This window comes from Trichoplax adhaerens, genomic scaffold (genome assembly GCF_000150275.1).
Source record: "Trichoplax adhaerens TRIADscaffold_6 genomic scaffold, whole genome shotgun sequence".
In the NCBI taxonomy this organism is placed as follows: Eukaryota; Metazoa; Placozoa; class Uniplacotomia; order Trichoplacea; family Trichoplacidae; genus Trichoplax; species Trichoplax adhaerens.
Window position 1 is genome coordinate 2824590 of NW_002060948.1, and position 16190 is coordinate 2840779.

Below are 16190 nucleotides of genomic sequence, written 5' to 3' on the forward strand. Positions count from 1 at the left end.
CATTGAATCACTTTTACGCGCAATTGATGAGGACAATGATAGCGAATTGGTGCTGAAGGACTACCAGTAAGAATGCTTGATTGTTCATTTTAGTGAGATCAACATGTGTAAGTTTAAAAATATCAGATCTATAATTCAAAGTTTTATAATTCTCCTATTCATATTTGTATTACAGAAGCTATAAATTTTTTGTTAATTTATCTCTTGAGGCCTTTCAATATCTTATAAATTTCTTAGAGGTGAGTTGTAAAATTTTTCATATAAAAACGATGTGGTTCAATATGGTGCCATGGGGAACTATGTAAATGCTGTTATATTTTGTTTAAATTTTTTAATTGTAGGCGGCTGACCTCTTGAATATATTGAGCATAATAAACCAGCATATTTTCATTAATAGTGAGTAATCGGTTATATTGCTTGATGATTGTTACAAACGCTAACCAAGACTACATTTTTTCTAGCTTATATTGAGAGCACAGTTGAAGAAATTGATGGTAGTGAATATCCATCACAAGGTTAGCTATGATTAAGCCTCTATTGTATTGCATATCAAAAAATATCGACTAAACTGAAGGAAATAAAATATTTTTGTTCTTCGCCTGTCAGAAATAATGGAGGGTGATATGGCCAACCTCCAATCGAATTCTAGCGTGTATGTTGTTCAATGTTTGATCCTATATTCATTGAAATTATTGCAGTAGGTAAAATTTTAGCACATCACTAAATAGTTGCAACATATAACTATATTAGGGACGATAAAATTTCAAAATTTCATGACGTTGTTAATAAAGCCAAAGAATCTCCAACAAATCACTTGCCTAATATACGCTTTTATACTTTCTTAAATGCCTACCAAGGGTAAATATCTACCATAAGTTAGTATATGTCTTTTTTCTGGTATCTTAAATAGAAACGTTTTACCTATTACTACAGATTGAATACTGTTAGTGTATCAGACAATTGTAAGATATTATGCGGTGGATTTGCTGATGCTGCTGCGCGGTTATGGTATCTAAATTTTGGTGAAAGTTTTGCTCTTAATTCAGAAGAAACGTCAAGTCGTAAGGCTTATTATTAAAATTTCATTTATTCCGTAGTAGTTGGTGGTGAGAGACAGTTCGCATCTGTATGGTTATAAGATAATTACGCTTTTGTGCATTTAGATGAAATTTATGAATTTGATTTGAAAATTGAAGATCAACTCAAAAAAAAGAAAAATCAGTTTAGTAACGTTAAAAATACTAACTACCTCGATGACCACTGGACTAATTTAGAAAATACTTCTTATTTTATCGTTGGTAATCCAATTACTTAATTCAATACTTTTTTAGAGAGTGCATTACTTTAAGAGCACATAGTGCTGGAATAACTTCATGCTCCTTCAGTGACGATGCCAGTTACCTTTTTACCGCCTCCGAGGATGCAACTGGTAAGAATTCTATCAATTGCTAGTTAGCGTTTCTGATCTACAACATATGAGTATCGACTACTGTGTCCTAACTTTTGTTTCTATCCAACAGTAAAATTATGGAATACTGAAGACTTGAAGTGCCTTGTTACTTATAGAGGACATGTTTATCCGGTTTGGGATGTTGACACCAGGTTAGATTATAGAGATTCTTTTAAAATGTAGCTTATATTTCGTTCCCCAAAATTACTTTATACGTTAAGATCACGAAACATGTATAGGTAAACTTTTCAACATTTCATCACAGTAAATTTTTAGTTTACTTTGCGACCGCATCTGCCGATACAACGGCTCGCTTATGGAGTACGGAATTTACTCATCCTTTGCGTATATTTGCTGGACATTTGGATAGTGTGAATGTATGTCAGAATATGGCTTATGAGTGCATATCTACCCTTATATGAGAGGCATTATAAAATTTTTATAAATCGAAGAAAAATGTCTTTTTGGTTAGTGTGTTAGATTTCATCCGAACTGTAATTATATCGCTACTGGATCTGCTGATAAAACCTGCCGATTATGGGATATCCAAAATGGTCAAACAGTTCGTTTATTTACTGGACATAAAGTATGTGCTACATGATATGATACCGTTGAAACCGTTACTGTCGATTTTATGAATATTTTTCGTAATACAAACATCAATTTTAAAAATTATGTTATTAAATAGGGCGATGTAATGGCCATGGCGTTCTCACCTAATGGTAATTACTTAGCAACTGCAGGTAAACACTGTAAGCTGCTCGTAATTTAGTCCTACTAAGTCTTGCTTAAAATGCTTTATTTCAACACAAACACTATTATAGGAACAGATAATTCGATATATTTATGGGATATCTCCACAGGAAAACTTATTCAAGAATATTCAGGGCATACTTCGCCCGTATATTCCATTTCCTTTAGCCCGTGCGGTACACAAATAGCATCAGGTACAACAATCAATTTATTTGTTCATCATCAAGTTATTTACTAATAATTCTGGAATAGCGTATTCTGATTCGTAAATCATTTGGTAATATCGCTTACATAGGTGGATTTGAAAATTGTATTAAAATTTGGGATGTAAACGGACCTATACACGGGAGGTTCGAAGAGTAAGTGCAATATCCCAGGAATAATTCCAATTTTGATACGGTGACTATTAACAGTAAACCGCTAAAATGTCTGCAATGACTGACATTTTTATATGTGAAATTGTTTTCTTGAAATTAGTCCCAATTCAGATGTTGGGTCTACAACATTTCATGCTAAGGCCACTTCCGTGCAATTTTTGCAGTATTTTGCTGCTAATCATTTAGTTGCTGCTGGTCTATTCGGAAGTACATAAAAAATTTTGAAAATTGATGCGAAGGAAGCATTCATCAAAGGTCCTCGAATCTTATGGAACTGATCTGCTATTTGATATGCTATACTGTCGTTTAATTACTATAATGGTAATCTACTGAATGAATATTTCCTTGGATGATATAGTTTAAAGACTATATCCATTCAAGTTTGTATATATTTGCATATTATTTCTTAGTTTTAAATCGTTTGTAGCATATTAGATAGAGACGAGAAAGAAAATTTTCTCGTCTAATGGATTACAAAGTAAAATTTCTACCAAATAACCTAGATAGCATAACTGCTTTCGTCACCTATAAATTATAACTGCGATGGACTGTTTCAGTAATTTATGACAATTTATTTAACAAAATACTTCTGGCTGCGCCTTGTGCGTTACTTATTAGTTCTATAAAATTTAAAGATATTCGACAATTGGTTCACAATTAATATAAAATGTATACTATTTTCTATCATTTTGGTAAATTTCAATATCTATGCAAGATACTGTACTCTACCTGATGATAGAGTGACTATTAATGTTAATAGTACTTAGTTTATCTGTAATATGATAGTCATGAAAGCGATCGATATATAAATAGTGTTCTTGAAATATGTCAAATTAAACTATAATAGAAGGCAATGAATTACTTTGCTATCTATCTAGGATATCTGGCGATGAAATTTTAGAGAAGCAAAATTTGTAAAATAATGACGAAAAAGTAATGAATTTTTTAAAATATATCGCTGATAGTTCTCTTAAACACATTCGTATTCGTCGAGAATTATTTGAAATAGTATAAAATTAAATAAATATGAATTCGCAGTCGATGCGTTTCTCTGCTTGATTAGTTTGTCGCCCGATAAAAATAATCGACAAGGTAGATTTACTGTATATTTGTAATATACGGCAACTTCATATCAAATTTGCATTCTAGTGAAGATTCGTAATGAACTCGGGATAAACAACTTTTGATTCTGTAATGTTGTACTGTAATAGAATTTGATATTATCAGCAATTACCGTGGTTGTTGGTCCAGTTATATCCGTTCACCAATACTAAGTTGTAATTGCATTCCGGGACCTACAACTACATTGCATATCTCAATCGTTCTGATCAGGTGAAACTATTAAATAAAGTATGTTCACAAAAATTGATATTGAGGCCGTTAGTTTTATTGATGAAAAGAGTTCGTAAAGTGTAAGTGATAAATAAACGTGCACACTTCGCTCCTTGCTTGTTGTAGGCCTGTTCTTGCTCTCTCGTTTCAACGTCGGTTAGCAATTTTGAATGGTGGCAGCGCTCCTTTTGCAGATACTAATTTATTACTTGCACGTGTCAGGTAATAGGTTGAAATGTTTATAAGTAAAGTTGATAGCTTAGCAGGATAACCTTGTAATTTTCCGCTGCATTTCCATTCCTATCACGATTGTTTATTACTTAATGGGCAAGTGTCTACTATTCATTTGACGTCATAGAGAACCAATTTAAAAAATAAATTATGTACTATAAGGAAAATAGAAATTTAAGAAGTGATTAATATATTGAGTCGTAAATAAGTAAGTTTAGGGATTTTGATAAAATTGAATTTTATCAACTGTATAAAGTAACTGCTATTTAAATTAATACTGTAAACTTATCAGTTTACAGTTGATAATATACTGTATTTACTATTACATTTTAGAAAAATTAGTTCAGAATCTTACATTTCCCTGTATTTATTATTTTTACCGTAAATTTTTCCGATCAAAGATATCATTAAGATTATATCAATCAGCAGATTTTCTTGCCTATCACTGAATTGATTTACAATAAGCCAAAGTCAACATAATCATTAAGAAGCTATAGTGGACGTTATTTGAGTATAATAAGTGATTTTAATATTGAGCATTGACGTAGGAGTTGTAATTAATATTGACGTCAAATGATCGAGTCGCATTAATATCCGATAAAATAGATATGCGTCATATCTTTTTGCAGCAAAATCTATACAAGTTCTGAAAATATTGATGTGGAACTGTAACAGTGTTATATACTGTATTAGAGTAGAAATATCTATGTTAGGATAATTTTGTTAGCCTATCCTTATTTAGTTAACTTTTAATTTACTGAAATCAATAGTTATATTAGGGAATGCGAATTATCTACTTACGGTTCAAATCATTGTGATTGTCGTATGTATATATGTCACTGTTATAAAAAGCTAGTGCTATATTAAAACAACGTACATCCAAATGGAACCTGCTTTCTTCAACGAAAAGAAAAGAAAGGAAGTTTATCTTAGAAAGAAAGCTGAAAAATACCCTTTAGAATTAAAAAAGGTATCGCTATTCTACTGTTATCTAAAGCGAGAATAAAAATTAATAAAGGTTCAAAGTTAATTTGATATTGAACTTAATGATAAGAATAAAATATTTTGTTAAATCATACCAATGTCGATATTATCCATTGTAAAAGATTGAATTGCTTTTGTTGACACTGCTGTATAAAAGCAGATAACACATTTTATATTCAAAATATGATAATATTATCATTGCAATTATCTGTCGTGACTTTTATCGCTTCTGATGGTAATCAAGATTGAAAATCCTATTCGATACACACCTCTTTTATCTCAGAATGAACCAGAGAATTGGAAGAGGCATACGGAAGTCTGTATATTGGCATTAATAATGTAGAAAGAATTCTGTAAAGGTCTGGAAATAATTTACATATCTTAGCATTGATAAGATTTTTTATATTTCGTGATTAATATTGAAAGTAGGTACTAGTAGTATACTACTTTTATTGAATTGTGATCAAAATCTAAATATTTAGATAGGACTTGTATTGAAAAATTATTTGAGAACCAATATACAGCGAAAATTGAGATGAATAGTACAGGTTTTTAATTTTGTGTCTTGAAATGCTACTAATATGAAGTTATTATCATTTGATCACAGTTCAAATCAAATGTAAGTTTTTCTTTTAATAAAGATTTATCAAAATTTTGAAAGCACTTTAAAATTTAAATATTGATTGAGCATCATGCTTTAGAGCGCTGATAAAGGCTTTTTCCGAGGGTTTGAACTTGAGATTCAAAGAATCATTATTAATTTTATGTATAAGTAGGTACCAGTACTGGTAACGGTTGTATTGATGCCTAGGAAATCGTCCTAAAGGCATTACTCTAAAATTTTTAGATATTGCATGAGTAATGTCATAGAATAGGAAGTAATTTGGTAAAACTTTATAAAAATTTAGAATATACAAGAAAAATTTCGATAGGTTTTTTTAACAAGAGTTAATATCGAATTATGATGCCATCGAGAACGCGCAGATTTCAATTTTATGTTATAAAATTCTTGTATTGATTCCAAATACGACTTAACGATTGAGATTGAGTATTCAGTTTTAATAAAGACTTGTTAAAATATAAACAATGAATTAAAGAAGTAATAGGAAACTTGTGCATTTCGTATCTATGGAAAGTTGGAAGCAGAAAGTTTAAAAAAATAATCGCTAGTGTTGTAGAGTCTGTAAAATTTTTGAAAATTTCATTGCCGGTATCTTATTAGGATAGGTACCGTAATATTGGTATATCACATATATAGCTGTCGTGGTCAGCTCACGACAAGGAAACCTGGGTCTTTAAATCTGTATAAATACTAAGGCTACAACAGCCAAATGTGCCCCCAACGGGCTAAGAGTAGACTAGACTTAGGCTTTTATATTAGTTTATTAAACCAAGGTAGGCTTGACATCCAAGACTACTCTAACTATACGCGTACACTATACGGTCAATCGTCAACTAACTAGCTAATGAGAGCACCGGGCTTTATGTACCCTAGCTCGGCTGCACTCGGTGCACAGCTTAGGTAAATAACCCTAAAAATATATAGGTTTGTATAGCCGGCTGTCTATATGGTTCAGTATGGCAGAGGGCGTAAACAACACTAATGAGTTACCAACTAATTAAGAGCCAATTAATAATCAAAGGCTCGGTACAAAGTAACAGAAATTACTATGTGTGAATATTAGTTGTCACCTCTGTAAGTATACTATTCTGCACAGAGTCTACAACAAGTATGACTAGACTACTAATAAAATTACAATTAACAAGTACCTAATAAATAAAGGTTATATTTAACAACTAATAAAATCTTAATTACTGAAACTAACGCTACGATTAATTTACGGAGTCTGTACTCCGTCACAATAACTAAAGTTTAAACTTTAGGTGTTGATAACTTGACTAAAGTCAATGCAGAATCTTCCTTCCATCAAAAAGGATCTTATGAGATAAGCATTGTAGTCGATGTAATTTTTTTGGCTGAAATTGCATCACAATTTGAATAGAGAAGTGGAAAACCTGTTTATTTGAATCATTGAATAAGATAGATGCAGGTAAGTATCGTTAGATTATGAATGCTTTGATATTTATGTCATTTTTCAGTACTGCATGACCAATATCTTAGGATGGGCAGCGGTTCGATAAAGAAATAATTAATTATCTACGTGTATGTATTAAAAGGATCGGATAAGATGGTGTAGGCTTTTGTGCTATACTGCGAAAGAGTGATATTTTATTTCTTATGAATATTAATAAAACCGTATTTGAATATCTAATGCAAGTATTTATTCGAATTTCTTGTAAGCGGATTTCAATATCTATTTTGATTATAGAATACCCTTCAATTCTAACTTTGAGTCATATAATTAAATGGTATAGCTAATTTTAATATACGTAATAGCGAGAGAGTGATATTTAAATTTTTATTTTTCATGAATACTAATAAAATCATAATTGGATATCTAATGCAGGAGATCTACTTGGATTTCTTGTAAGTCGATTTTGATATCAATTCTGATTATAGCTTGCCCTTCAAGTCTAACTTTGAGTAATATATTTGAATGGTATAGTTGATTTTACCACAATTCTTAAGCTAGAAAAAATAGAATCGTTTTCATTTTGTATTCTTTATGTCCGATCAACGCTGATTGCAATTTTACGTTATTTACCAGGTTTCAGATCGCTAGAATGTCTTTATCGCTTTAATCAAAAGTTAAGATTTATATTTTCATACCGGATCAAACTCGATTTTAAGGTACTGCCATAGCTGAATTACTTTGGAAATGATAATACTTTTAAATCTCGAATATCCTCATTATCGAAGTTTATACCGGGTAAAATATTTAAGTATTTTAGATCATTCTAATGTAATCGTCACAGGTCCAGAACATCGGAGAAGTTAAAAGATGTACAGAATATGCTAATGTCTTAATTGTACTGATACTGTAGTAGCAAGTGTCGTTTAATTTTGCGATGTAAAAAGTAAAACAGAATGCTATGCAACAAATAACTAGATTTTCAAAAACGTTTAGATACGTATTTATAAGCTGTTTTGCCGGCTTTACACTCGCACTTGTATGTAGCTCAACAAAATATGTTGATACCTTAATGATATCGTCACAGTAGTAGTAAATCTAGGTTATTTTAAGGCTCTATAAAACAGGATTCTGTGCCACAAATAACTATATTTTTAGAAAATTCAAGATATATACGTTCAAACACACATTCGTTGGCTCTGTAACTGTAAAATTAATAACAGACACCGATATTATTTTCCAGTGTAAATTTATTATAGTTTTTGAATACGTATAGAATTTTTTGATATATTTCGTAACAATTGTCGCGACACTGAATAATGGCTATTATCTTGACTAAATAAAAATCAATCATTGTCATTAATTGAAAATGATACTCCATTTTAATTCTGTAGAATAGTTGTCTCTGTAATGCTGCCAGATTAAAATACTAAATTTCTTGAACAAGTGTAATCATGCCGTTATTTTTCTATTTATATTGTATTGAATACCAATTTTACTGATTTTATGTTTCGAAAATGGATTGATATTTGAGATAGACGGTATTGGCAGTTCATTTCGATGTGATGATTCAGTTTGTGAATGGTAAATTAAATATCATTTCAAATCCTTTATTTATTAAGCTCCAATTATCTTTAATTGTGCCTTAGTCTTATAAGAAAAGCAGGATGGTCATGATATATATAGAGCTTGCAAGGTACAAGGAAAGAACTGCAATATTTGTAATTAATATCCCTTTATGCTTTTACTTTCGTATGGTTTAAAACTATAAGTAATCAATCAAGAAGGTGTTTCAATAGTCAATAAAACAGCTTAGAATAAAATAAATATAATCCTTTAATACGTTTACTAGGCTTACAGGAAAAGCGATATCTATAGTATCTGAAATTAAAAATATCCTCAAAGTATTACAATAAATATCCTCTATGCATCCTATTTTACATCATAATTTAGTTGCAATATTTCAGGTATTCGTATACTGTTCTTAACAGTCAGTAACATTCTTTACTTTAAAATAGAAGTGTGTTGTGATTCAATAACTTATTCGACTTTTAATATTAATTTTATCAATTAACCGATGTCGGTTTAACGATATAGGAGAGGGAAAATTTTTTTAAAATGGACTAATATGGATGTATAGTCTTATTTTATTATACTATAATCTATGACCAATTAATTTTATAGGTTAATATTTCTGGATGTTTTTACATTGATTACGTGAACGTATAATTACTAGAAAGAAATGACATCAGGGTTATTAACACAAGGTAATTACTTCACCTAGACATTATTTTTCCTGTTAGGATGTTAGCACCAACAATTTTGATAGGCTTCAGTTTCAGCCTAATAACAACATCATTCTAAATTTGTCAATGAATACATGAAAAATAGCTTACTACTCATTGATATTGTAAAATGTATTGAAAATATAAATACATAAGCAGCTTTTACTGAGAAAGAACAATCAAAATATGAAATTCTATTAGTTTCTCTATTGTAATAGCTACAAAGATTTTATCTAGAAGTACATCAAATTTAAAAAAAATAAACAGTACCCACCTAAACAACCTATTTACATATTTTCACACATCACTCGCTATATCAATATCCTTGTATTCGTCCTGTTTATGGTTAAATGGGTTAGACATAACGATGAAGACAGATAAGCACAGAATAAATCAATTTTATATTTAAGGCAATATGATCATATAAAGCTTACTTCATCAAAAATTAGATGAAGTTAAATTTTCAATGATTCAGTTCGTCTTGATTAGCTATCATACGGTATCGTGTAAAATTTTAGTTCTGATCTTGTTTTTCTTCCGAATTAAGCTAATCGTAGCCAGTTTATAAAATAATCGATAGAATTCTTTCGTTTAATATTAGCTTAATTAATTTCTAGTAATACAAAACTTTGATATGATCTAATTTTTAAGACAAGCCGCCAACCTTAGTAATAAAAAATAGTAATATCGAAAAGGGTCCAAATTGAAATAGTGTTATGAAGAATTTATAACGGCTGCTACGTATTTCAGTAAATTTCCAAAATATTTGTATCTTGCCTATTTGTCGTATCTTGTTCCGAGCTAGAGAACGATTTTATGTTGTTTGATACTCTTAGCGATGCTCTAGTATTAGTTTATTATGTTAACAATGTGAAATACAATTGATTAATTTTAGTAAACAACTTCAAATTCTATTAAAGTATCTTTAGCTGATTGATAGGAATGATAAAGAAAATGTTATGATCATTTTCTAGTGATATACGAGACAGTCTAGTACAACTAATTTAATGTTTCTTAGACGTTGATGCTATAGGTAATTTGACTAATATTGGTAAGCAGTTTTCAACTCTGCCTGGCTTACATAAGTGATGAGATAATATAGGATAGATCTCCCTCCATTCACCGTGCAAGTAATTGTTGATCTGGTCCAATAAATTACCTAGGTGAATCATTTTTTTCCTATTTTGTAAATAGCAGCGGAGAATAATTTTCTTTTGACCACAAAAATTTTTTTAGCAATTTATTTTTTTTGCGTTGTTTCTATTTCATATAAATTCGAATTTCAAATAAGATTTGTTGATGATACAATTCATTTTAGATTATGCTGGTAAGTTATTTTTGACTTCCGATCATAGGTTAGCTTTATTGGTTGATGGAATGACTGATATCTTATTATTATTTAAACTTTAAAAGACTTCAACATAAATCAATTATATTCTTAATCTTTCATTAACGATAAGAAAAGAGATTTTACAATTAAATTGTGATGATCATAGAGAAATTTGAATCAAAGTTAAGAAAAGTCTAACCAGTCATTCTAAAGATGATTATCAATACATTTACAAATCAATAGAAATGGTATTATTTAAATAGGAGGTTAACCTATTATGATGCTAGTTTGTTTATCTCGGCTTGTTCTGTTTTAAGTTATAAATCCGGTGATGACTTATCTATTATAAATTATATGAATTACTAATAAAAAATTTATGTTCGCTTAAAATTTTAAAATATATCTAGTCCACTATGGAGTCAATTACGTAAAGTAGAATGATTTTTATTGATATTTTCAAGCATTCTCATCAGCTATATTTTAAATCATCTCTTTTATTTAGTAGCCTAGATTAAATGATGTTATCTACTATTTTATTTTTCAATGACGTCTACAATCGTTTCCGTTTAATTTCTTAAGATAAGGTGATGTATTTGGATTATAGATCACTCTTATTTATTGCTAATAGCTTGACCTTTACATTAGTGTATTGAATTAATTTTAATGAACAATTAGAATAATTGTTAACTTTTGAAAAAATAACAAACGAATCAATCGTGATTAGTGGATCAAATAAAAAAATTGATTATTATGATCCCTACCCATAGAATCAATAAGATCAATAATGGATGAGTTCAGACAAAAAAAGTTATAAATTTTATTTCAACTTTACGTTTTAACTAACGTAAATAAAGAAATCAACAAGATAATAAAATAGCATTAATCAATGACTTTCAAGATTGTGCCAAAAATATACGACGCCCCTACCTGTATTATTCATATTATGCAGTATTATGATTACGATCTCGCACAAATAACTAAAGGTATTGGTGATGACGTTATTAGCAGACTTTATTGCTTCATTACTAGCCAATATTACGTGATAAGAGGCCTTGCAAGCTATTGTTCTTGTCTCCATTTAATATATTACTCATTTGGATATTCGATCATTTCGACCTTAGCAACAATTTGAAAAAGCTTTAGCCCGCTCTATAAGGTAAGTTAAATCAACCATCCATTTTTGTGGTAATTGCTCGATTGTAATTATTTTTCCTATATATCCAAATTGAAATAGATGAGAGAATCATTTTAAATAAAAATTTTGGTGAAATTGTTTAATATCTAGCATGTTAAAGCTTTCAGTATTATCTAATAAATTACTTTAGCCATGCTATAAGTGTTCATTGACACAAAAATGGATCAATGCAATAACTTATGGCCTGAATTGAAGAGAATGTTCTACGGGTAACGATTTAGGAGTTTTTGCAGACATGCTAGATCATTATATATGTATTGAATTATTATATTATTTAGCGATATCTTTAAGTCATTCTTAAACACGTTACTAAAAATTTCGATAGTGTTATACAATTAATAACTGTAACTACTTATGGGAAATACATGAAATGAGTGGAGATATCTGTGTATACCTGCGACAGAGATAAACTAGAAGATTATAGTGTTGCAGAATTTAATAAAATAATTTAGGCTTAATTTTATGATTGGGTTGTTATTAGAATATGATAGATATTTCCATAATTGAAAGTTTGCTACTTTGTGTTCAAGCCGTAAAAGCAATACATGGCGAGTAGTGAGATAGATTACGATTTGATAAATCATTTCTTAGCTCATGAACTACGATGTGATTAGTCATCAAATCTCGGTAATGCGATCGCTATACGATCGCATAACCTACGTGTATATTTGCAGCTACACTGAATGAGAACTAGTAAGGAATCAAAATGGTATCAGTAATTTAGCAAAATTCTCTACAATCGCATTGGTTTTATTCATATCCTTGATCTCATTTGTGTCAGTCCCTCGAAGATTGTTAGGTTGGTATATTTACTAAAAGAAATACCGTCACGCTTGAAAGTTTAATAAAGATTTAGGCGATTATAACAGCTTGAATAATATTGGCAAAAGCTATTAAAATTGAGTTATTTAATCCTTTTTATTGCGATAGAATACTATAGTACCTGAGCTTCTAGGAGTCCTTATGGTTATACAGATATGAGGCTTTGGCATTCTATTATACCAGATTTCATTCCTACATTATGAGACCAACTAACATTTCATGTAGTATCTAAATAATTTGTAGTCAAATTTTGACTAAGTACTGGAGTTGTGTTTAACGAAATGATAACTGAGAATTTTTTATCGTAAAAATGAGTTTATTTTCATGGTCAGCATATTTATGCTAGTATTAAAATTAAACAATACGGCATAGTTTTACTAATGATTGATTGAAGTGAGTATCAGAACCGTTAATCGGCTATTTTTTTCTCTTCTTAAATACTTTAAATGTCTTTCATGAGATCCATATTGGCGGTACCGAAACATTATTTAAGGATTAAATAGTAGCATATGAAAGAATTTACTGAATCAGCTTAGAAATAATCAACTATGTAGGATTATAGTTAATGTAGATTTGGGGACTATTAACCACTATCTTTTGAACTATCAAAGGTACTCCTATGATTATGTTGACATCTTCTATTTAGTAGGGCCAATGTAATTCTAGCCATGACTTCATTATATTATATTTTAATTATATTATTAACATTCGATATATTGATGGCGATAAAAATACAAGTTAATCACAGTTTCATTAATATTGGACGATCTAATATGGATATGAAACATGATGCCATAGATATATATCAATATGTTACGGCCAACGTCGGTAATGATTTTATTACCGGTAATGGCTGGCAACCGCTAGCATCGATAGTGCAGTTCACGTCTTGCCAGATCTAATATTACGAACAGGTATTGCAATAACGTCTTGAAATAAAAGTCATGCTGTTATAATTTTTAATAGTTAATAATTTATGTTGCTGCTAACTTCAGAATTCCGAATTGAAGTTTTCTTAATTTATAACTGTTGGTAGTTTTTCATTGTTCCATTATAAAAATTTCATCCCCCAATTTTTTTGACTATAACAGATTGATATAATAATAGTAATCCATCGCCTTGACTAATAAACAAGTTTAATAATGAAGTAAATCAATGCTCTGAAACTGTGTCAACGGTCATAGAATGCTATTCTATCCTACTGTGGGAATTAAATATTAAAAAAATATATACCACAGACCCTTAACCCTATCGTCTTAAATGATAAATGATAAATTAAATTCGCTTTTTCGTATCTCTAACGTGCTGTGAAGAGATTTTTCACAAATAGTAAATATATAAGACCCTTACACTTGTCTTCATAGCCGATGTATCTTCAATTAAATTAGCTCTATCTTATCACTAACGAGTTGTAAGAATGTTTTTCGCAAATAACAAATATCTATGCGATAATACAATGCAGACTTAATATTTTTCAGATTATCTGCCTACAGTTTAGCCGTTCGTTCTCTTTTAAAACGCTAGTAAATGCAAAGTATACCTGATATTAGGTATGTATATGCAGTGTGCATCGTAATATGAAAATTCAGTAAAAAATGATGAACTTTAGCAGTCATTAATATTTCATATGGCATTTGAAAGAGCAGTGAAATCCTTTATTTAATTTACAGGAAAGCTATTGCATTATTTTAAATATGTAATAGGTTACGGCCAATGTCCGAAGTTGGCCAATACGTGTATTGCTCGGCGCCGTAACAAGTAGTATCTTTTAGTTTGCAACGAAGATGAAAATTAATGAATATTGATGTTCTAATAGTTTAAGGACTTTTACATTAGGTAAATGATTATAGCGCTTTAATAGGAAACTTGCTTAAATCGTGAAACTGAATTTGATGAATCACAGGCTCAATTATTAGCTTATAAATTAATTGTATGAGTACTGTATACGGTAGAATGATAGATTACTAAGAACGATACGATTAAATTCATTAAATTTTAATTTAAATGTAATCCACATTATAGAATAGCTACCACAATCTTATAGTATACATCATTGTCAAGCTCAATTGGTAGCCGTTAAACGTTAAATAGTGAACCTTAATTCTATTAGGTCACGAGACCATCTCTATACATTTTTACTTTTTCTATTAAAGTTTGTTTTACATGATTGACTATATTGGACTTTGAGACGAGTTGTATGATGAAGTAACTAGATATTATTTATTAACAACTTTGATGTTAAGAAGTGAATTTAAAATCACCTCTATTATGATTTAATCCGATATATTCGTAATTGTCCAAACTCGATCAATCGGTATAGCGGAAATATTTATGTCGATTTTGAAATCGAGCTATCGGTCCATAAAATTATTGAAATCCAGCTGTTTCCACTGATCATTGATAGCAAAGATCCTACAACTTTTAATTAACAGCCCAAGACTAAGATTATAATTATCCTTTAATAGATATAGTATCATTTTCAATCATTGCTTCACGATAGATCAATATTGATCAATAATGAAATGCTTTATCCCCCTACCCATCTATTAATGCCACTATCCACCTGCTAAAATTCATTCTATGCCTTTATAATTTATTAATTGAAAGCGATAAGATATCACAATCTTATTGATGGCATCCTTTAATCATTAAAATTATAAATAATTTATTTGAATAAAAACAGACAATAAGCTACTAATTATTTGTAATTCAAGCATGATACAGGCTAATTTATAATAAATACTTTATTAATTTTGATATTCTCTAGTTTTACGAATAATTCTGGAAGTCAATTTTAATCGGATTTATTTTGATTACTTTCACTCAAAGTTACAGTATATCATATATGTGTAAGAGAAATTGATCTTATTGGTGGTGGCACTTTCCAAGCATTATTTGTTACTTAGATATAACTATCATACAATTTTGCTTTTTTTCTCCTGTTTATTGGGATATTAAAAATATATAATGATATTATAAGCATGAAGACGTCATTATAGACTAGATATTTAATATACGGTAATTGAGTCGTTTGGACCTTATCTTACCTATCCATTACATACGAAGCTGAAAATAAAATTTCTAATCTATCAATAACTAATTAGTCATTGGAGCATATCGTAACTTGCAGCAACCTCTTGAGACAGTCAGATTATGATTATAATTGTCCATATAGCCTTCGTGAACACATAGCCGAGTACCTGGGCTAAGTTGTAGTAGGTCAAGGCCAGATCTATTAAAATACATATTTTCTAATGCTAATCGTGAGCGAAATATTACATCTATAATTTCTAATTCTTAATGAAATACTTAGCCTTAGTAGGTATTAAAATTTTCTTTCTTTCAGCATACACATTCAATCATAGCAATAAAATTGAAATACTATCAATTGAAAGCAT

The 16190-nt window shown here is 29.8% G+C and overlaps 1 protein-coding gene across 1 annotated transcript; it reads left to right on the forward strand.

Moving 5' to 3' along the window:
• Positions 1-1344: 1344 nt before the first annotated feature.
• Positions 1345-2566, forward strand: TRIADDRAFT_26455 (uncharacterized protein; the record flags this gene model as incomplete). Its single annotated transcript, XM_002113320.1, has 7 exons — positions 1345-1429; positions 1521-1602; positions 1716-1827; positions 1923-2036; positions 2139-2193; positions 2275-2397; positions 2499-2566. Coding segments are annotated over 7 exons (639 nt in total), but the record flags the coding sequence as incomplete, so codon positions are not given.
• Between the last annotated feature and the right edge of the window lie 13624 nt (positions 2567-16190).